Here is a 21,850-nt window from a genome sequence, read left to right as displayed (position 1 = left end):
CCAGTCAGAAACAGCATCTAGACTGTCCTGCACTAGAGATTGGGAGGTGTAGTAGATCTACCTAATACATAGACACAAACCCAAACAGGCAGCCAAAATGGGGAGACAAAAAAACAAATCCCAAAAGAAAGAACAAGAGAATTCTCCAGAAGAAGAGCTAAATGAACTGGAGATAAGAAAATTATCAGACATAGAGTTCAGAATAATGATGGCAAAGATTCTCAACAGCATGAGAAAAGATATAGTAACTATGAAGAATGACATAGCACTAATAAAGAACACAGTGCAAGGAATAGACAGCAGATTAAGGGAATCGGGGATTAGATCAATGAATGAGAAGACAGAGTAGAAAAAATCACTCAATCAGAGAACCAAAAAGAAAAAAGTCAATTAAAAATCAGGACAGCTTAAGGGAGCTGTGGGACAATGTGAAACGTAACAATATTTGCATTGTAGGAGTACCAGAAGGGGAAGAAAGTGAGCAAGGGATAGGAACGTGTTTGAAGAAATAAGGGCAGAAAACCTCCCTAACCTGTGGAAGGAAAAAGTCGCACAAGTCCAGAAGGCATGTAGAGTCCCAAGGAAGACGAACCCAAACAGGCCCACACCCAGACACATCATAATAAAAATGCCAAAGAGAGAATCTTAAAGGCAGTCAGAGAAAAGCAATTTGTTACCTATAAAGGAGCTCCCATTAGGCTATCAGCTAATTTTTCATCATAAACTTTACAGGCCACAAGGGAATGGCATGACATATTCAAAGTAATGAAAAGCAAGGATCTGAAACCAAGATTACTATAGCCAAGGCTATCATTCAAAATAGGTGGTGAAATAATGAGCTTTCCAGACCAGAAAAAAAAGGGGGGTAAAGGAGTTTGTTGCCACCAAATCATCACTGTAAGAAATGCTAAAGGGATTGCCGTAATGAGAAAAATTAGAGAGAGCAACATAGGCATAAAGAATTAAAATGGCAATAAATAAGTACCTATCAATAACCTTAAATGTAAATGGATTAAATGCTCCAATCAAAAGGTGTAGGGTAGCTGAATGGATACAAAAACATGACCCAAATATATGCTGTCTACAAGAGACCCACCCCCAGAACAAAAGACTCACACAAAATGAGAGTGAAGGGATGGAAAAAATTTTTCCATGGAAATGGAAACGAAAAAAAAGCTGGGGTAGCAATACACATATCTGATGAAATAGACTTCAAAATGAAGGCCATCAGAACAGACAATAAAGGTCACTACATAATTCTAAAGGGATTGATTCAACAGGGGGATATAACCCTGGTAAACATATATGCACTCAATATAGGAGCACCTAAATATATAAAAAAACTTCTAGAGGGCTTTAAAAGAGATCGACAACACAGTCATAGTAGGGGACTTTAACACCCCCCTGACTTCACTGGATAGATCTTCCAGACAAAAAATTAACAAGGAAACAGTGACTCTAAAGGACACACTGGATCAGATGAATTTTTATTGACATTTATAGAACATTTCACCCCAAAGCTACAGAATATACATTTTTCTCAAGTGTACATGGGTCATTCTCAAAGAAAGACCGCATGTCAGGACACAAAACAAGTCTTTACAAATTCAAGAAGATTGAAGTCATATCAAGCATCTTCTAAGATCACAGTGGAACGAAATTAGACATCAACTATAGTAAAAACACTCAAAAACATTCAAACACATGTAGGCTAAATAGCATGTTATTAAATAATGAATGGGTTGGCAATGAGATCAAAAAAGAAATAAGAAACTTCCTGCAAAGAACTGCACCAAAATATTGTTGGGAGACAATTCCACTATGTGCCTACAAAATGGAAACAAATTAACTAAAACTTATTGGCATTATTGGCTTTGGTGAAGAAGTTGAATGTAAGTTAAATACATTAAAACTAATAATTCTACATAATGATAACCAGATAAACAGTAGAATAAGAAAGTAGCCCATTTACATAGGAAAATATAAAATACTAAGTATTAACCCTAACACTGGATTATGTGATCTTTATGGTGTATATCATAAAACTTTCTGATAATAATAAAGCAATTTCAATAGAAACATATTATCCCTGAAGAAGACAAATTATTGTATCTTTTTTAAAACTTGACAAGATTATTTTAAAATTTATTTTAAAAAGTAAGTGAAAGAGACTATCAAGAATTATATAAAATTAAAGCATTCCATCAAATATTGAAACATATTATAATGAAACAGTGATTACATATTATGGAACTACACAATAATTGAACAGTGCCCAGAACAAAGTAGATAACCATAGATATAATGATATATAAGAATGGAAGAAGCAACATGGCAAACATTAGCACAGAAAGAATAACATTGAGAGAGTCTTTGAGTGCTAGACTTTATGATAAATGCTTTATACTTGTACTTGCTTTAATGCCCTAACAACTCAGTAAAGCCAACATTATCATTCCCCATTTTGCAGATGAGGAACTGAGTTCAGAAAATATAACTTGCTTGGGGCCCCACAGATTCTTGCAGTGGGAGAGATAGGCCCAGTCCACTCTGACTTCACAGGCCGGGAGGAGGCCAGGAGAAGGCAGACACAGCAAAGGGGGACAGACTAAAGGACACAATTTGTTCTCAATAGACGAGAAAAAGTGTTAATTTTGTAGCTCCAATTAAATCTAAGTTCTCAAACAGCTAAGTGAACAAAGGCTTATTTCATACATAGGCAATAGCAAATAAAATGCAATTGCAAGAAAATATGCAAATTGGTTAGGAATTAAAGAATTGCGAATTCAAACAGTTTTGCTATTGTTTTATACTTTTCTAATTAACAAAAGTAATTTTATTGGTTTATAAAAATACATACATTTCCCTCAGATGAAAAAATTAGAGAGAATATTTGATATGTTGACCTGGGTGGGTGATGGTTACATGAATGTATGCACGTCAAAATTCATTGAACTGTACACTAAGATTTGTGCATTTAATGTGTGTACCTCAATAAAGGGGAAAACACTCTAAAACATAGTAAGTGATGAAATCAGTTATCTGTAAGTGAGAAAATAAAGGTAGGAATCATTAGATGTCATCGGGGTTAAGGTTAGTAGAAAACATCCAGCATGGTTCGTATAAAGCATTGAGCCCACAACTTTGAAATTCAAGTTCTCCTAAGAGCCAAAGCAGAGAGGGCTCATGATCAGTGGCATAACTCACCGTGGTCATCGAGGTCCAAACAAAGCGGCTGCTTGGAAGAACACAGTCACTGCTTGTCCTACGAATGAGAAACTCCTCCCAGCCCCACGTAAGGGGACATGTGATGATGAAATGAACTATGTCCTTAACACATTAGGAATTTCTAAGGGTTGTTTCTTTCCTTTCTTTAAATTTCTTTTTAATCCTCACCTGAGGATATATTTATTGACTTTAGAAAGAGGAAGGGAGAGACAGAGATGTGAGAGAGAAATATCGATCCGCTGCCTCTCCCATGCGCCCCAACCACCGGGGATTAAAACCACAAGGATCAAAACCACAACCTAGGAATCGAACCTGAGACCCTTCGGTGCACAGGAAAATGATGCAACCAGCTGCACCCCAGCCAGGGCTCTGAGGGTTGTTTCTTATACTGATTCTCAACAGAAGTCAGTGGAGGAATGCCAAAGCACAGTACCAAACACGCAATTTATCTGCAGCAAACCTTGTGGTTCAATTCTGTAGGTCTCTGGTGATTCTGAAAAGAAAACTTAGAGAATGGAGTGGATCCATTTTGCCCCAGGGCCCTTTGGAAATGCCTGCAGACACGGGTCGTCAGGGCTCAGGCGAGGCTGCTCCTAGAATCTGGTGAGCAGAGGCCTGAGCTGCTGCCTAAGGCCCTGCAAAGCACACGAGCCCTCAACAAAGAAGGACCCAGCTCGCAATGTCACTTGTGCCACAGCTGCAAAACCCTGATTTAGAAAAGAACGAGCAGTAGATCATTGAATCCATCCTCCATAAGCATTACCTCTCACAACTAGCTTGGACAACAAGGAGAAAGTTTTGGTCCATTTGCACATGGGGAGGACGGGGGTACACATGTGGTAGCTGTGGGCTGGCCTTCAGGGGCATGACAAGAATTGCCTTGCCCGGCCAGTGCGGCTCAGTAGTTGAGCGTTGACCTATGAACCAGGAGGTCTCGGTTTGATTCCCAGACAGGGCACATGCCTGGGTTGCAGGCTTCATCCCCAGTGGGGGGCGTGCAGGAGGCAGCCAATCAATGATTCTCTCTCATCATTGATGTTTCTCTCTCTCTCCCTCTCCCTTCCTTTCTGAAATCAATACAAATACATGCTTTAAAAATAGCCTTGTTAGACAGTAGGTTGGTATGAAGTGTTGCCGTGGCCCCTCTGCTAGCCTAATTGTCCAAAAACTAGTCAGCTCACCGATCTGGGCTCCCGAGCCCGGCCGGGTCCTCCTCCACAGAGCTGTGTCCTCAGAAGAAATGAGCTGCACCCGCTGACTCACTCATGTCCTTATCACATCTGCGCTTTGCACTGTTTGCAGGCCTAATGGCAAGCCACAGTGAGGGCAGCTAAGCAATGTCTAAGGCATCATTCTTGCCAGGTGGTGGCTTTTTAGCCAGACCCCGAAGACCGGGGCAGCTCAACAGTGGACACAACTGGCGACCAATGTCAAGAAGCCCCTTTCTCTCCATCCGCGGGCACTGAGGATTCTCTGTGGTTTACTGCAGAATGAGTTCCCACGGAGAACAACATCGATACAGAAAAGGCAGGACGAGTGTTCAGAAGTAGTTTTCCCATTCGACTACGAGTGTGGGTGCTCGATGACGACACGTCGTCCCACCAACAGCAGAGGGGGCATTGGTAGTCGTTTGTCTGACCTCCCTGGTTCCAGTGTTTACCGAAGCATGTCTCTGGGAGAGTCCCGGTGCGATATTTGCACTGGAGTCGTAGCAAGTCAACTAGTGCCCGGCGGAGGGGGCAGAGCCTGGGCCGGGGGCCAGCGTGCACACCGGCTGTGGGAGCGGGAAGAGCACTGAGGGTCATGTCCCCGGGAGAGCCAGCATCCGGAAAACCACAGGAGTCAGAGTTGCACAAATTTCACGCCCAAATTCTAAAACTGTTTTTTATTCTGTTCTCCTACTTGGGAAGCAAAAACCTAGAGTTCATCTCATTAGCATGCTGTTTTGATCAACTGAGCCAACCAGCCAAGGACGAAAACAAGGTGTCCCATGTGGAGCCCGATCCCAGCGACCCAGCGATTGAATCCGTAGTCTGGTTACATTAGCCGAGGGAGCAGCCCCAGGCCGGGTCCTGTTCCCTGTGACCCAGTGCCTTCGGCCACATCATCTGCCTGGCTCGTCCGCTCCTGTCTGTCCTCGCCAGCCACGTAAACCCACGCGGGATCCCATTACCTCGCTCTTTGAGGAGCTCGGCGTCTCAAGTGTTAGCTTGCTGGTCCTATAGGGTTACCGCCGTTGCCATGTTTGTAAGTAAGAGGAATGTTCTGTTCCAGGACAGACTGCAGCTTCTGAAGAACTTGCACATTTCAGGCACGAAATTGTACAGTTCAGTCTAAGTCTTCATTAAGTTTCACCGTGTGACATTGCTGAGAACCAGGCAAATAGTATTATTCCCGATTGCCCCATGGTTTGGTGAATTCCACGCAAAAAAAATTATAGGTTGCCTTGAATTTCCAGAACAGAGGTTAACTGGAGGGCGAGATGGGGGCTGAGGTGTGTGAAAGAACGTGAGGCTCTGCCAAATCCGCTTCTTCTCTCTCCCGGATCCTGATAGGGCCTGTCCCTCCACCGTCATCCCTCCTCCCCCAGAACTGGGGCGCGGCGAGGCACGGGTGAGGAGTGCACAGGGGCGCAGTGCCCCCCACTCCTCGGGCTGTCCCAGCCTGGTACGCCCAGGCTCCAGCTCCACATTCCAGCGTTTTTAATATTTAATGACCTTCTACGGTGGAGACTCATTTGGCAGCATCCTTAAGAGTATCTGTTTGAGGTCTTTTATCTGCTGAACTTCCATTTACTAAATTGAAAAGTTGGTGTCTAAAATATTGTTTGGATAACTCAGCCAAGGTTCTGATGAGGCAGAGCGGGTCATGGGGTATAGAGGAGTTGGCAAATATTTTCAATATGTTTTATTCAGCTTTAGTCATTTTCATACCCAAAATAATTCACTTTTTCTCTTCGCTAAGATTTTAAGACAAATTTGACTTTAACTTTGAGTTTCAGCCTCATTGCAAATTCAAAGATGTTTTAGAATCTCCCCTCTCTCCCCACTCCCTCACTCTACATGAATTTCCTTTACTTTGAAAGTAAGGAATTTAACCTTTCTAAAAGGTAATGTTCATCAGCACCCAGCTCACCTGTCGGGTTAACTGCTCCATCATCTTTCTGTCTCTTGCCTGAAAGACAGAAGGCCATCGATCCGCCCATGGGCCTGGCTTCCCTTTGATTGCGTGATCGGGTTCGAGAGGTCACAGGCGAGCTTCGAGCTCACCGCCTGGGCCCTCGGTGTGTGAAGCAGAACACCTTGAAGCAGGCCCACTGCCTCGGGTTTCAGAAGGGACACCCAGATGCTGGTGAATGAAGTGAATTGTGTTCATTTTGTAACATAGGAGGAACACGGACAGGACCACTGCTGACATTGTAGTGTCCTGGGTGTTTGGTTTCATTTTGTGGCTTTCGTTTTGTTTTGTTTTTTGAGAACTCCAGTGAAATCACTCAGAAACCTGAGAGAAATGCACCACCCTCCCAGACATCCTCACGGGCCAGCTGCTTCTGTAAGCCCACGGACTGCATTTACTCCAACTGCTCAGTCCCTCCCCTGACACGCTGGGCGCAGTGGGAGCCCTGCAGCCTGGGTCTCGGGGAGAAGGGAGGAGAGAGTGCAGGGCCATGTCCAGGCCGGGAGTTCCATGTCGTTGAACACGGCACCTTCAGGTGCTATTTGAACAGGGGCTGGGCCAGGGGCGGGTGACGTAGAATTATTTTTACGTGTGTGTGTGCTTACAAGCTAGAATATCATGCACACAAAAAATGTTAAACAGATCCTTCTAAACCACATATTGTTGCAATATATAACATAATGCAGTAATGGTATTTACATATATCACTGTATTTAATAAAATAAATGAAGGCGTATTTGAGTATTATTAACAGAAGCAATCGCCCTTCCGCACACACTTATGCATCCCAGCCAGGCTACTGAAGCAGTAGTTCTGCTAATGAGGCCCAGAAGTACTATTTTAATTTCAGAGCTTGAAGGATGAAAAAATAAAATAATGGAAAAATGGTAAATTAGATCTCATCAAACTTCAATATAAAGCAACAGAATTTTAGTCTTTGATGCATTTGCTGTAACTGCTTTTTTTTTCTAAGTCCTCACTCGAGGATATGTTTATTGATTTTAGAGAGAGGAAGGGAGAGAGAGAAACACAGTCGGTTGCCTCCCATACCTGCCCCAACTGGGGACCGAACCCAAAACCCAGGTATGTGCCCTGACCGGAATCAAACCCTCAACCTTTCCATGCATGGGGACAACACTCCAACCAACTGAGCCATACAGGCCAGGGCTGATATAACTGCTTTTTAAGGCTTTACATTGTATCTATAATGGTACAAATATTAATTCAATAAAGTATCATTGTCACAGTAGTGAATTTATCTTTTTATTTTCTTATCTTTATTGTTGAAAGTATTACAGATGTCCCTTTTTTCACCCATTGACACCCTCCATCCTGCTCCCATCCCCCCTCCCCAGGCCTTCACCACACTGTTGTCTGTGTCCAAGGGTTATACATATATGCATGCATGTTCTTTGGTTAATCTCCTCCAGCGCCCTCCCCGCCCCCCGGCCCCGCCTCTTCTCTCTGAGAATCGTCAGTCTGTTCCATGTGTCCATGTCTCTGGATCTATTTTATTTATCAGTTTATTTTGTTCATTAGATTCCACATATGAGTGAGATCATGTGGTATTGTCTTTCTCTGACTGGCTTATTTCACTTAACATAATACTCTCCAGGTCCCTCCATGCTGTCTCAGAGGGTAAGAGATTCTTTTTTCCAGCTGCATAGTATTCCATGGTGTAAAGCTTTTTTTATCCACTCATCTGCTGATGGGCACTTGGGCTGTTTCCAGATCATGGCTAATGTAAATTACACTGCTATGAACATAGGGGTGCATATATCCTTTCTGATTGGTGTTTCGGGATTCTTGGGATGTATTCCTAGAAGTAGGATCACTGGGTCAAATGGCAGTTCCATTTTTAGTTTTTTGAGGAAACTCCATACTGTTTTCCATTATGGCTGCAACAGTTGCATTCCCACAGCAGTGCACTAGGGTTCCCTTTTCTCCACATCCTCACCAGCAACTTGCCATTTGTCGATTTGTTGATGGTTGCCATTCTGATAGGTGTGAGGTGATACCTCATGAATTTATATAGTTTTTAAAATATTTACATTGTGTATATACCAAAATAAGCATGCTATGGCACAGAGAAAAAAAGTTCTCAGGAAAACACGGAACTAATCTAAGAAAATCTTTAGAGTTTCAAAATGAACCTGTAGAAATAACAATTATTCTTTTAGAAGTTGTCTGAATTTTCAGTCTCAAAGTCATTCATGTTCCTTCCAGAAGTGCTTTCTAAGCAAACTCTCACGGCTAATTATCTCACACACACACACACACACACACACACACACACACACACACACACAATGTGGCTTCCTCTTAACCCTGGAGGCGCCTCTGCTCGCCCCCTCCCTTTCACACAATGGTATGATCTGCATCTGATCGCAGACTGAGGTGCCAAGCGGTGACAGCTTCCCCAGCTCCACTCACTTGCTACAAGGAGGGCGGCTGTTCACCGATGCTCTCTTTCCCCCCAACAGGGGCAAATCGAAGTCGACAGCGAAACCGTCTTCAGGTTGGCGGCACTGGCTTTGCAGGTAAGAACTGGCCACTGCTCCTTTCTGTTTATTGGTCTTGTGAACTGCCGGCAACTCTGAAACTTTTGCACGGGCCGGCGGCTGACGGCTTTTTAAGCCAGCTGGTTGTTTGCCAATGAAAAATGTGAGCCACCGTTTTCTGTTTTAGAACAGTTTGCGTGAGCTGCAGTGAGAGATTGTGTGTCTCAAAGGAAAAGGAAATTTAGACTGGGCTCCGGAGGAAGAGTGGGAAAGGCGCTCCCGGTGCCTGGAGTTCAGGAGGCAGCCGTTGTTGGGAGGGCTGTAATTTACATTTAAGTTTGGTAACTTCTGTAGACATTTCCTTGAGGTTGGGTTAAAGAGCCCTTTAATTCTTAAAGGCACTGGTAGATTAAAACAAAAAAACACACCAAGTGTGCTCCATGCTGGTTTCAAAAGAGTAAACAGCATGTTTGATGGACCTGTGTCATGGTTTAAAAGGTGCGCCGCTCCAGTAGGCAAGCATTTATCACATGCTCTTAGAAACATAAAAGGAGAAATAATGGTCCGTGCTTTTAAAGAGATAGTTGTCTCTTCTGTTAAGGATAAGAACTATGTCATGGCTACCAGCGATTCCTAATCCATGCCACGTTCTTCCCGGCGGCCACAGAAAGTGTTCTTTGTGTACATTCTTCAAAATAAAGCAGAACTCGGGGACTTTCAGAGGGTAAATGGCCAAGTGAAATGTCTCTGGCTTACTTAACATACATACAAATTGATCATCTGTCTTTGTTTTATTCCAGGAAGCCAAAGGGGATTACACCAGGTAAAGTGGTTTCTTTCCTGATATTACTGTGAGTCTTTTTTTGCTACTTTAAATAACAATGGATGCAAAATCAAAAGCAAGTAGATTCCCAGGCATGAGGCTGAGATCGCTGCCCTCTTCGAATAGAGACCTATTCTTTTTGTTAATAAATCCGGCAGCGAAGCTTTCTTACCATTTTTCAATCCAGAGTGACAGTGAATTGTAAGCAGAGGCCCTCCAAGTTCTAGTTTCTGTCGTCTGTCAACACGACAAAGAAATCTATAAAAAGCCTTGGTAGCCTGTGCTGATTTTTTTAAACTTATTATAATCCTGTGTTTGAAAAGCTATACCATAAACACAAAAAGAGTAAACCCGTCAGCTGCTTAGTTAAGGGATTAATGGGGCTCTTTCTGCAGCTGCCCTTGCGGGGCCTCACCCTGCACACACTTGACCCGACAGTTGTAGCGTTGCCACCGAGACTCGGGTCTGGCTGCGTAACTGGCTGCATCACAGTGTTTGTGTTTGAATTCAGCCTCTACCTGTAAGTAGAAACAGCGGCAAAGCTCCTGTCAGAGGCTCACGGGCCAGTCACCCGCTGGAAGCCTCGCCTCTGCGTGTTAATGTTCGACCCGTAAACTTCCCGTAGATTATTTACACATCAGCTCTACCTGCTCCCAGCCAAGCCTTTGAGCCGAGCCCTGTGCTCCTTAAGGGACTGATGCAAGTTAATGCCTTCCAAGTGTGAAACCCTCCAGCCGCAGTAGCTCTTCACCCCGTCCCCACGCCCCGCCCGTCTGCGTGCCTGCCCCTGGGGTTCGGTAGGATGACACTCACCTCTCCTACCAGCTCCGTTTGTGCTACATCATGTTTTAGAGTTGTTTCAGGTTAGGAAATATGTTTGAAGGAATTATAAAAGCCAGTAAACAGCATTTTCGTAATTAAAAGGAAATGTCAGGAGATAAAATGAGGATGGATTGGTTTCTGGATCGTTAACATCAGGAGTGCTGGGTCCTCCCTGCTCTCTGTCCTGGGGGAGCCGGTTCCCAGGAAGATCAGATATGAGAGGAATGCGCGTAGGGCTGAGTCTGAAGTGATTTACAAAGGAGGCTCAGGGCCTCAAGCGCACTCTGGGGTGAGGATGGCTAGCCCTGCCTCCCCCACCTCCTCCCAGGAGGCACTGGCTCACTGTGACTCTCTGAGCCTCATTCCCTGAGCAAACCGGCACCCAACCGAGGACTGTGGGCTTCGATGTCTGCAAACATTGCTAGGGCGGCCTCTGCATGCAGCAAGCTCTCTGTACACTCTCGCTATTATTAACTAGAGGCCCGATGCACGAAATTCATGCAAGAGCAGGACTTCCTTACCCGGCTGCTGGCACCAGCTTCCCTCTGGCACCTGGGACCCGGGCTTCCCTCGCAGCCCCGGCTTCGTCCAGAAGGACGTCTGGTCTAATTAGCATATTACGTTTCTATTATTATAGATTATTATAGTACCGTTATTGCCCTCGTCATTATCATCATCCTATCCCAACTCTCTGAAGAGACTCTGGGACGAAGGTGGGTCTGGAGAAGCCACACTGAGGTGTGAGGGGAAAGAACAGGAGAGAAAGGTGGGTTCCACACACTGTCCTCGGAGAAGAGCCCTTGCCTGCGGCAGGATGAGGCTCAGAGGAACATTGCTGTGGTCCTCCAGACCTCTGGGCCAAACCAGACCCTATTCCTCACTTCTGCGTGGTCCTGGTGGGTCCCTGAGTGATTACCAAGCTGAAGAAATGGGAACGCGGGCTTGAAATTGTCTAAATCATCTGAACAGCAGGAGCATGGGACTGGGAGTCAAGAAATTAGCAACCTGCCCTGGAGTGAGCCATTGTCCCTTCTGGGCCTCGGTTTCCTCACTGTAAATTCGGATTAATGAACTAGCAACTATGTGGGGTGGTTCTTAAAATTCTTTTTTAATATAATTTATTGATTTTTAGAAAGAGAGGAAGGGAAAGGGATAGTGAGATAAAAACATCCATGAGAGAGAAACATTGATCAGCTGCCTCCCGCATGCCCTCTACTGGGGATCGAGCCCCCAAACCCAGGCATGTTTCCTGACTGGGAATCAAACTGGTGACCTCTTGGTTCATGGGTTGACACTCAACCACTGAGCAACACAGGCCAGGCTGCCCGTGGTTTTGAGAAGATGAATGATGTGGAAAGATGTTGTAAATTACCAGTGGGTTATTGCTGATGAGAGAACGAATGGGAAATGGGAACTTTGGTCGTTGGGTTTATAATGAAACAGAGTTTGGGTGGCTACCACCCTTGCCCTATCTGGTTTCCCCTGAATGGAGAGGATATATTTTATCTCCAAAGTGTTGTTATAAAACTAATTTAAGAAAACCAGGCAAAGTAAAATACCTTGATGTAATGTTGTACCGTGTTTAGATCAAAGATGCTAGAACCAGCCCTAGCCAGCTTGGCTCAGTGGATAGAGTGTCAGCCTGCGGACTGAAGGGTCCCAGGTTCGATTCAGGCCAGGGGCACATGCCTGGGTTTAGGGCTCGATTCCAGGCAGAGGGTGTGCAGGAGGCAGCCGATCAATGATTCTCTCTCATCATTGATGTTTCTATCTCTCCTTTTCTCTTCCTCTCTGAAATCAATGAAGAAATATATTAAAAAAAAAAAAAAGATGCTAGAACCAGACAGCCTCACTCAAATCCCAGGTCTGCTACTGGTTACCAGTGTAATCTTTTTTTTTTAAATATATTTTATTGATTTTTTACAGAGAGGAAGGGAGAGGGATAGAGGGTTAGAAACATCAATGAGAGAGAAACATCAATCAGCTGCCTCCTGCACACTCCCCACTGGGGATATGCCCGCAACCAAGATATATGCCCTTGACCGGAATCGAACCTGGGACCCTTAAGTCCGCAGGCCGACGCTCTATCCACTGAGCCAAACCGGTCAGGGCAACCTGTGTAATCTTATGTATTTTTTTTAAATCCTCACCTGAGGATATTTTTCCAGTGATTTTTAGAGAGAGTAGAAGGGAGGGTGGGGGAGAGAGAGAAAAAGAAACATCATAGTGAGAGAGACACATTGATTGGTTGCCTCCTGCGCTCACCCTGACCCGGCGGGGATCCAGCCTACAACCGAGGTACATGCCCTTGACCGGGAATCGAACCCAAGACCCTTCGGTCCATGGGCCAATGCTCTAACCATTGAGCAACCGGCTAGGGCTTTTTAAATCTTTTTTATTTTTTTTACTGGTGTAATCTTAAGCAAGTTATTTAAACTCTGCAAGGCTCAGTTTCCTCATCTGTAAAATGGGACATATTAACAGTATACTCCCCATTAGATTGCTCTGAAGATTAAATGAATTAAAATTTACAATGTGCTTAGAACAGTTCCTGCAATTGCCACGTTCCATCAATTTGATGGACACACTTTGCCACTTCCCTGTTGTTTCAAATATGAACTGTTTCTCATGTTTTTGCTAACATTAATAATGCTGTGGTGAGCAACTTTGTGTAGTTGGGACTGTGGTTATCTGCGATTATTTTCTTAAGTGATGTTTCTCAGATAGGAGCAAGCAAAGGGGAATTCCTTAAAGGAGGCAAGGTGCTGAAATGAAAGGTATTCATCCTCGATACCGCTCAATTAAAGTCCTACAAAATCCTTAGCTCATTCCAGTGCCATCTGAACGCCGGGACCGAGCCAGCCCGGTCTAGGCTGGGAGGATGCCGACGTGCAGCAGGGCCTCCCTCGCAGGGAGCAGCTCTCCAGCAAGGAGGCCTCGGGCAGTTCTCAATTCCACCTTAGTCCTGTTCACGGGGTGGCTGCAGCTTTTGGCTTTTAGAACTTCACTGAGTTTGCTTTGAGCTTTAAACATAGACCAGAAGGTCTCAAATACTTTCCTAGAGCAGGACAATATGGCTTTTTCAATCAGAACACGTCGAGGCTGCTCTGGCCCCCACTTCTTGCGACTGTCTCCCTCTCTCTCAAGCTTAGTGTTTCCAGTTGCACTCAACTGCATCCGGCTCCCGACCGCCTCTTCCTCCACTGTCTGCCCTCGAGTAACACCACCCTTCTCTCTGGGTCATCTCTAAGGACTGCCCGTCCATCTGTCCATCCTTTTCTCCGTCTGTCAGCTCCCTTCTCTTGTCCTTTTTATCAACCCCCAGACTGCTCAGAAATTCTCCTCCTCCCAACCTAACCATAAAAGCACGTGTGTGTATATTGAGTGCTTTTTATGACATTATTTAAAACATCCACCCCTGATTGCATTCAATCCCCATTATAGTGTTATGTTGCCATTTAACAAATGAATAGATGACAATTGCAGGCCTAGGAGACTTCGTCACATGGCCGGTGAGTCCCAGTCAGCTCTAATGCCGCACCATCCAAGATGGAAACTTGATGTTTGCTGTCACAGACCACCCTCCAACACCCTAACGGGCAGCTAAGGCTCTCCGTAACCTGCATTATCCATTTCATTTCCATAACTGCTGAGATCTGTCTGTGCCTCGTCTCTCTCCTCCGCGGGCCCTGCCTGCTTTGCCTTCCTGGCTTCGCTCAGCTCCTCTTCCTAGAAGGCCTTTAAACATGACGCCCTGCTCCCTGCCGAGCTTCCTTGGGGATATTTTAAGTTAACAGTGTCATAACCAGCAGGCAAACTCGCTCTCTGAAAGTTAATTAAAATAGTGGAGTGGGGACTTCCATTTTCTTTAAATAGTTGACAGTCTGAATTTCCAAGTCAGCCCTTAAGCTGCAAAGATAACAAGCTACTCGGGTAACACAACACAGACAAACCGAGAATTCCTGAAAGCTGACTCGGCAAGGAGAGCGCTTTATCTCTGAGCAGCCACAAATGAGCCTGCGAAAGCCAAGCTCTGCCTTTCTCCTCCTCTTCCCTCCCCTCCCCTGCCCTCCCCCTCCCCTCTCTCTCTTTCTTTTTTAACACCCTGAAAGGTGGATGTGACCAAGTAACCATGTGGTAGGGCATTTCTGCTCATAAGAACAGGAAGTGACTACAATTTACAATACAGTGCTGGGGCAGAATGAGAGAATATGTCACCAGCGTCAGTGGAGGGTTAATTCACAAGATACAGCTGTACCAAAGGCAGCTGTTTCCCGTGGGACAGGAGCTCTCCAGTGGCCCTGAGAGTAGTTAACAGTGGGGGGGGGGGGTGTCAAAGAGCTGCTCCCCTAGACCTCTGGACCCTTGGAGCTCTAAGATGGCCCTGGCCCGTTTGGCTCAGAGGGTAGAGTGTCAGTCTAGGGCCCGTTCCAGTCAAGGGCACATGCCCAGGTTGCAGGCTCCATCCCCAGTAGGAGGCGTGCAGGAGGCAGCTGATCAATGATTCTCTCTCATTGATGTTTCTATCTCTCCCTCTTCCTTCCTCTCTGAAATCAATAGAAATATATTTTAAAAATAAATAAATAAAATAAAGCTCTAAGATGTTATTCCATTTCCTGGGCCGTTTAAGTCAGAGGCACTCCCAGGGCCCAGGTGCCGAGCACTCACGTCCTCAGTGAGGAAGGGGGTGGCCGTGAAGGCGGGCGCTCTGGCGTGGAAGCACCTGGTTCCGTGCAGGGCCCCCACTTGCTGTAGAACTGGGGGAGCTAACCTCTCTGGGACTCAGGTTTTCTCTCAATCAATATTAGGTGTTGTTGTTGTTGTTGTTATTATTATTATTATTGCTGTGTTTCACCTTCACGCCACGGTGGCGACAGGCGCTGTGAGGTGCACCTGTGCAGCTGGCCTGCGTGGGGGAAGGGCTTGCTGTGCAGGCCTCCCAGCCAGAGGGGTGCTCCGGCTGCAGACCTCCAGCTCTTGTTGCCACAATCACTGCCTCCGGCTGGCAGAGGAGAGAAGCCAGAGGAGAGATGGAGCGCCTGTGTATTCAGGCCAGGGCTTTTGTGAAAAAGTTGCTGAGAAGCCGCATTTCTCCCTCCCTGTGCAGTGACCCTGTGCTAAGGACTGACTTAGAGACACAGACAAGTGCTTTTGTAAGTCAGTTTGTTGCATTTTGTTTTTAATGATTTGTAAATACTTCTAGGTGTTAGGCTGTGTTATAGGTTTCATACATATTAACTATTAATTGTCATCTTCACCTTATGACGTTGGTGTCATAGTATCCTCACACTGCAGTGCGGTTCTGTACGTGTATTAACGTGCTATGGTCTAATATGTACCCATTGCCTGGCCAGATGTTAAGAGTTGTTATATTTTTTTTAAAAAAGATAACAAATAGGAAACCATTAACAAATAAGTATGGGGAATACCTCATTAAAAATTTTAAAGTTCTGGGTTTTTTCAGTACGATTCCAATCTCCTGTGGGCTGTGAGTCTCCCAGAAGATGTAGGAGCCGAGTTTCCCGCACTCGTCCTGACGTGTGGGCGTCTTGCCAGACGTGCTCTGGGGGCGTCCCTCACGTGGGCTGTTTGCTGAAACCTCAGTATTGAAATGCCTTTAGGGATAAGCAGTCAGGGGCAGCCTGTGCCTCGGCTCCCTGGCAGCGGCACTGCTCCCTGGAATTTAACTTAAGTCTCCGGCCGGGAAACATCCATCAGGTTCTGAACTGCCTTTTCTGAGTAGCCCCAAGTTTGGAATCATACAATGGGCACTCTTTCATCTGCTCTAAGGGCAGAATGTTAGGGAGGGCTGCCCTAAGTCATGCATGCAAACCCTCATTTTCCAGCTGACGTGTCCATGACAAGGAGTGACATATCCATGACAGTTCAGGGAGACAGGACCAGACCTAAAGTCCCCGGTCTCCCGGCCTCTCTCAGAAGTGCTTGTAACTTACACCTGTAGGGAGGCCCACATGGCTCCTGCTGCCCCCGAGAGCGTCCGCAGGCAGGGGACGCTGCCATGCTAAGTGGTGTTATCAGTGGCGTGGCCCCACGTCTAATATTAGTCACTGGAGGAGATAGCTTAAGAGTGAGAAGGCAGGACATGAGCACTCGCTCAGCAGTGCCCTGGAATGCCTTCCTTTTTCTCACTGCTCAGCCCCATTCATTCTCCAAGATTAAATGCCTCCCGTGGGTGAGGCGCTGGCCCAGCAAGGGCCGCGATGGGGCAGGCGGAGTGTCCGGTCTTCCTTTATGGCTGAGCCCAACCCTTCCTCGTCCTTCAGAGGGGCCGCAGGGAAAGGCACGGCTCTGGATTCACGGGAGTTTGAGACCAGCTCCCATCTGCTGTGGGTGGCCTTGCGCCAGTTCCAAGCCATCGGACCCGCAGGTCCCTTTCCTTGAGGAGGTTTGCTGTGAGAACTGAAAGAGGTGAAGCACCTTGCAGGCGAAGACTCGGGACCTGGGAGTTTGCGTCCATGTCCACTGAGTCCCATCTGTCACGGGGAGATGTGGTGTTTGTTTTTACCGTCATAGTCATTTTTAAGTGTACAGTTCAGTGGCATTAAGTACATTCGCATCGTTGTGCAGCCATCACTACCATCCTCCAAAACTTTTCATCTTGCAAAACTGAAACTCTGTGCCCACTAAACAATAACACATCTCATTCTCCCTCGCCTCTGGCCACCATCATCCCACTTTCTGTCTGGACAGATTTGCCTTCTAGTACCTCATACTCATCTTTTTGTGTTTGCCTTATTTCATTTAGCATAATGTCCCCAAGGTTGTAGCCTGTGTCAGAATTCTCTCATTCTCTCTCTCTCTCTCTCTCTCTCTCTCTCTCTCTCTCTCTATATATATATATATATACATATATATGTATATACATATATATATTAGTGTATGTGTATATAAATATATATACATACATAAATGTAGACATAGATATTAAATATATTTATATTGATTTCAGAGAGGAAGGGAGAGAAAGGGAGGGAGAGATAGAAACATCAATGTTGAAAGAGAATCATTGATTGGCTGCCTCCCGCATACTCCTACTGGGGATCAAGCCCGCAACTCGGGCATGTGCCCTGACCAGGAATTGAACCGTGACCTCCTGGTTCATAGATCAATGCTGAACCATTGAGCCACACTGGCCAGGTGGAATTCCCCATATTTTAAAGTTGAATAATATTCCATTATTGTTGTATCTATATACAACATTTTGTTTATTCATCCATCCATTCATGGGTGTATTCTTCTATTACTTCCACTTTTTGGCTTTAAGAATAATGCTGGTATGACAAGGTTATGCAAGTACCTCTTTGAGACCCCAATTCAATTTTGGGGGGAAGACAGATGAATTAATTATATTCCACCATTCACTGGGGTGGGGGTGGGCTAAGGATATAAGAACGTAAGGTGGATATTCTAAAACATTGGATCTTACCTAACAAAATTAGTACTGAAGAATTTAATACTTACATAAAAAATACCATTGACATGGAAAGATTATAACCATATAGGAAGTGGAGAAAACAAAAGTATACATATTATCCATTCTTTAAAACAAGAAAGAAACAACAACACCTGCATACTTATTTTCGTTGCTACTTCATAACTGTAATTTTGCTACTGTTATGAATTGTAATGTAAATATCTGATATGTATTTTCATTGTTACAAATTGAACATAATTAAAGCATAGTGATTAATCACAAAAACAACATGTAATTATATATGTGTTTTCCTATGGTCTTAAGCGACCCCTGTGAAAGGGTCGTTCGTCCCCCAAAGGGGTCGCGACCCACAGGTTGAGAACCGCTGATATAGGAAGTGGAGAAAACAAAAGTATACATATTATCCATTCTTTAAAACAAGAAAGAAACAACAACACCTGCATACCAATATGTTCAAGCACAGGATACAGATCCAAAAGCTGTTTGCTGTGGTTGCTCATTCTTTTGTTCACACAGTCCCATATATCTATTCTCAATATATGTGTACTTTTTATTTAGTTCCAGGTCTGTCCTTACTTTTCTTTTTTTTTTTTTTAATAAGTTTTACTTTTTTTTTTTTAATATATTTTATTGATTTTTTACAGAGAGGAAGGAAGAGAGATAGTCAGAAACATCGATGAGAGAGAAACATCGACCAGCTGCCTCCTGCACATCTCCCACTGGGGATGTGCCCACAACCCAGGTACATGCCCTTAACCGGAATCGAACCTGGGACCTTTCAGTCCGCAGGCCGACGCTCTATCCACTGAGCCAAACCGGTTTCGGCATCTGTCCTTACTTTTCAACACGCAGCACAGCATTCGGTGCTTGCACACCTGGCTCCTGGCAGGGGCAGGAAAAGGGGCTGTCGTTGCTGTTGTCATAACGAAGAGCTGCCTCGGGTGGTGGGGACAGAAAAGTCTCCAACTTTTCTTCTTCTTTGCGTGTCAGCGTGTTTTCATTTATCAATGAAAATGTAGTGCTTTAGTCAGAATTGTTTTGTCATTTTGTGTGTTTTTTTAAACTCAAGAGCTTAGCATAGTGACTTACTCCTGCACTGAGTCCTCTTTCAAATGAGTGTAAAAGTTGTGGAATACTCAAATGCCTGACAGACACGTCCCAAACCGCCCGACTGCTGTGGCTCAGAGGTTAGAGCGTCATCCACATACCGAATGGTCTTGATTTCCAGTCTTGGGCACGCACCTGGGTTGTAAGTTCCATCCCAGGTCCCAGTCAGGGCGCGCACATGCAGAAGGCAACCAATCGATGTGTCTCTCTCATCTCTCTTTCCGCCCCCCTCTGAATTTCCATCTGCCTTTCCACTTGATAATTCCTCACAAGTGAACCCAAAAGATGTTATAGGTGTCTGCTGGGCGGGGCTGACAATGCAGGTGCAGCTGGACTGGGGGACCCCGGGCCCACGCCAGGCGCTGCTGCCGGCTTGTTCCTGGCAGTGATGCAATGCCCTCCACACCAGTTGACCCTGGAATCCCACTGGGTTCGAGTCCCAGCTCCACCCTGAGCAGCTGTGTGGGCTTCCACAAGTCTCATCGCCTTTAAGTCTCAGTTCTTCCACCTGTAAAATGGGGGAGGCGATTTCACCTGTGAAGAGGATTGTTAAAGTCACCCATGTCGCGTGCTTAGTTCAGTGCCTCGTATGCTGTAAGTACTCCAAACTGCTGTATCGTTAAACAGCTACTGACAGCACAGTGAGGGTCAGTGCTGTGCAGGAAGTGACTCTCTGGACCTATTTGGGTTCTCAGTTTCCTCTCCAGGAGTGAGCTGGGCCATTACATCCATCACTGCCGTTTGGTATGAAAACGAAACTCAGTCTAGTTGGGCTTTTCAGGTAGAGGCTGGCTGAGACATCCGCATGTATGGCATTTGGTGTGAATAGAAGGTAGCAAGGCATCAAACCATCCAGAGTCTCCCCGAGCTAAGGGAGAGCATCTGGGGGTGACTTCTACATCCCCTCCCTGAGACACACTCAGTGCCTTTCGTTTGGTTCAAGAAACACTGAGTGACAACGTGCCACAGACTCAGCCTCATTGTCGGTGCTCCAGTGGCCGATGCGGCTCATCCGGTTCCCTGGGTTCAGGAAGGACACCCTGAGTCACACAGGCAGGAGGAAGGGATCAAGCTTCGGGGCTGTCAGTTGACCATAAATAATTCTCACGTGTCCAGTAGGAACTTTCCCAAGAGAGGAATAGGTTTATTTGGCTTTACATTCTCTTGTAGGAAAACACTGTCTGTTTTTCTTCCGTGTGTTCTTCTTTCTAACTCTAGTATGAGAGGGGTTTTTTTTTTAGTTGTGGTAAAATATACATAACATAAAATTTACCACCTTAACCGTTTTTGAATGTATAGTTCAGTAGTGTTAAATATAGTCACCTTATTGTGCAACCAACCTCCAGAGCTCTTCATCTTAAAACCTGAAACTCTGCCCATTAAACGACTCCTTCATCCCCTTCCCCTTAGCTCCTGGCATCCACCATTCTACTCTCTGTCCCCATAAATTTCTAAAATATTTCTATTTTAAATATTTACAGATTTTCATGTTAACCTGCTTCTCAGATAAGTCATTCTTATGGACTGTGTTGCTGCTAAAAGAGTTGAAAGTTCAAAGTAGATACATTCAGAAGCCCCCGCAAGCTGGCTGATGCTTAGGAAAATCTCTCATCACATTTTCATTATCATTAGGTATCATTAGGCTTAAAATATAGTTTGGCAGCTGATCCCTATCCAGCACGCTGATGGACAGAGGAATGTGTCCTCTGTCACCGGTCAGGCCCCAGGCAACAATGTGATGGCGAAGGAATTCTAGCTGCGAGGGGCTGTGGTTCCCAGGACACCGCCGCTTTCTTGCACCTTTGGGAGAGCGCTGGGTTAGGAGGGTCCGCGGCGTCCACGGCTGGTCCTGGAGTGGGGCGGGCTGGCCGTCCCCAACACTGAGCTCTCGGGCAGACCCCAACACGGCTTACTCCTGGGACTTGGCAGTGGCCTTCAAAGTTCTTTTCCCTTGTGGTTCATCACCAACCCAAATTACAGGATGCCCACTTAAATGTGCTTTCCAGGTAAACACCAAATAGTTTTTTAGCATAAGTATGTCCTAAATGTTCAGTGGTGATGATCACCCAGCTGGTCTGAGCGGTAATGATCCTCCCGGACCAGGCCTGGAGGAGTCTGTGGGGTCAGTGCTGGGAGAGGAGGAGGAACACGCCTCCCAGCAGAGCGGGCGCCTCCTGGCTGCCTGTCCTCTTCCTGAGACAGGTCACTACCTCTGTTTTTATGACGAGGCAACCAGGGCTCACACAGGTTAGTGCATCTAAGACCCCAAAACTCCCTCGAGCCTGGAGACGTGGGACTGATCCGGCTCGGCCGCTGGCTTGTTTCCAAGCCGTGGAAGCTTTGCGGCGGCCTGGCCAGCCCGGAAATGTGCTCACACCTGCACCCGAGCAGGAGCTGCATCTAGGGGAGACCAAGGGGGCCCCTCCCCAGAAGGAGTGGGGCGCCCCTGCCTCCAGCAGAGGCCGGGACCGTGGCTTCTGTCACGTCTCAGTGCTCCCTGTCCGCGCCCCGAGGGAGCGACCACAGCCTGACCTAGCCGAGGCGCCTCCGCGACCCTTCCGGGCTGCGAGGGGCGTGGCCTTCCCGCCGCCCGCCCCTCTCTGACCCCGCCCCTCCCCGCCCAGGCTCCGCCCTGGACCCGCCCATTGCCCCGCCCCTCCCCGCCCAGGCTCCGCCCTGGATCCGCCCATTTCCCCGCCCCTCCCCGCCATGGCCCCGCCCAGGCTCCGGCCCCTC

General features: G+C 46.1%; 1 protein-coding gene across 7 annotated transcripts in view; it reads left to right on the top strand.

Annotated features, from left to right (window-relative positions):
* The window catches only part of FRMD4B (FERM domain containing 4B), a 201,790-nt gene that overhangs the window by 130,096 nt on the left and 49,844 nt on the right, over positions 1 to 21,850 (top strand). For all 7 annotated transcript variants that reach the window (XM_023758100.1, XM_023758098.1, XM_023758097.1 and 4 more), the window contains exons 6-7: positions 8,889 to 8,945; positions 9,707 to 9,729. In XM_023758100.1, coding sequence (XP_023613868.1) covers positions 8,889 to 8,945; positions 9,707 to 9,729 — 80 coding nt within the window. The remainder of the gene's footprint in view (positions 1 to 8,888; positions 8,946 to 9,706; positions 9,730 to 21,850) is intronic.

This window comes from Myotis lucifugus, unplaced genomic scaffold (genome assembly GCF_000147115.1).
Source record: "Myotis lucifugus unplaced genomic scaffold, Myoluc2.0 scaffold_123, whole genome shotgun sequence".
In the NCBI taxonomy this organism is placed as follows: domain Eukaryota; kingdom Metazoa; phylum Chordata; class Mammalia; order Chiroptera; family Vespertilionidae; genus Myotis; species Myotis lucifugus.
The sequence above is the reverse complement of the archived record's forward strand: the minus strand, read 5'-3'. Positions and strand labels throughout refer to the sequence as shown.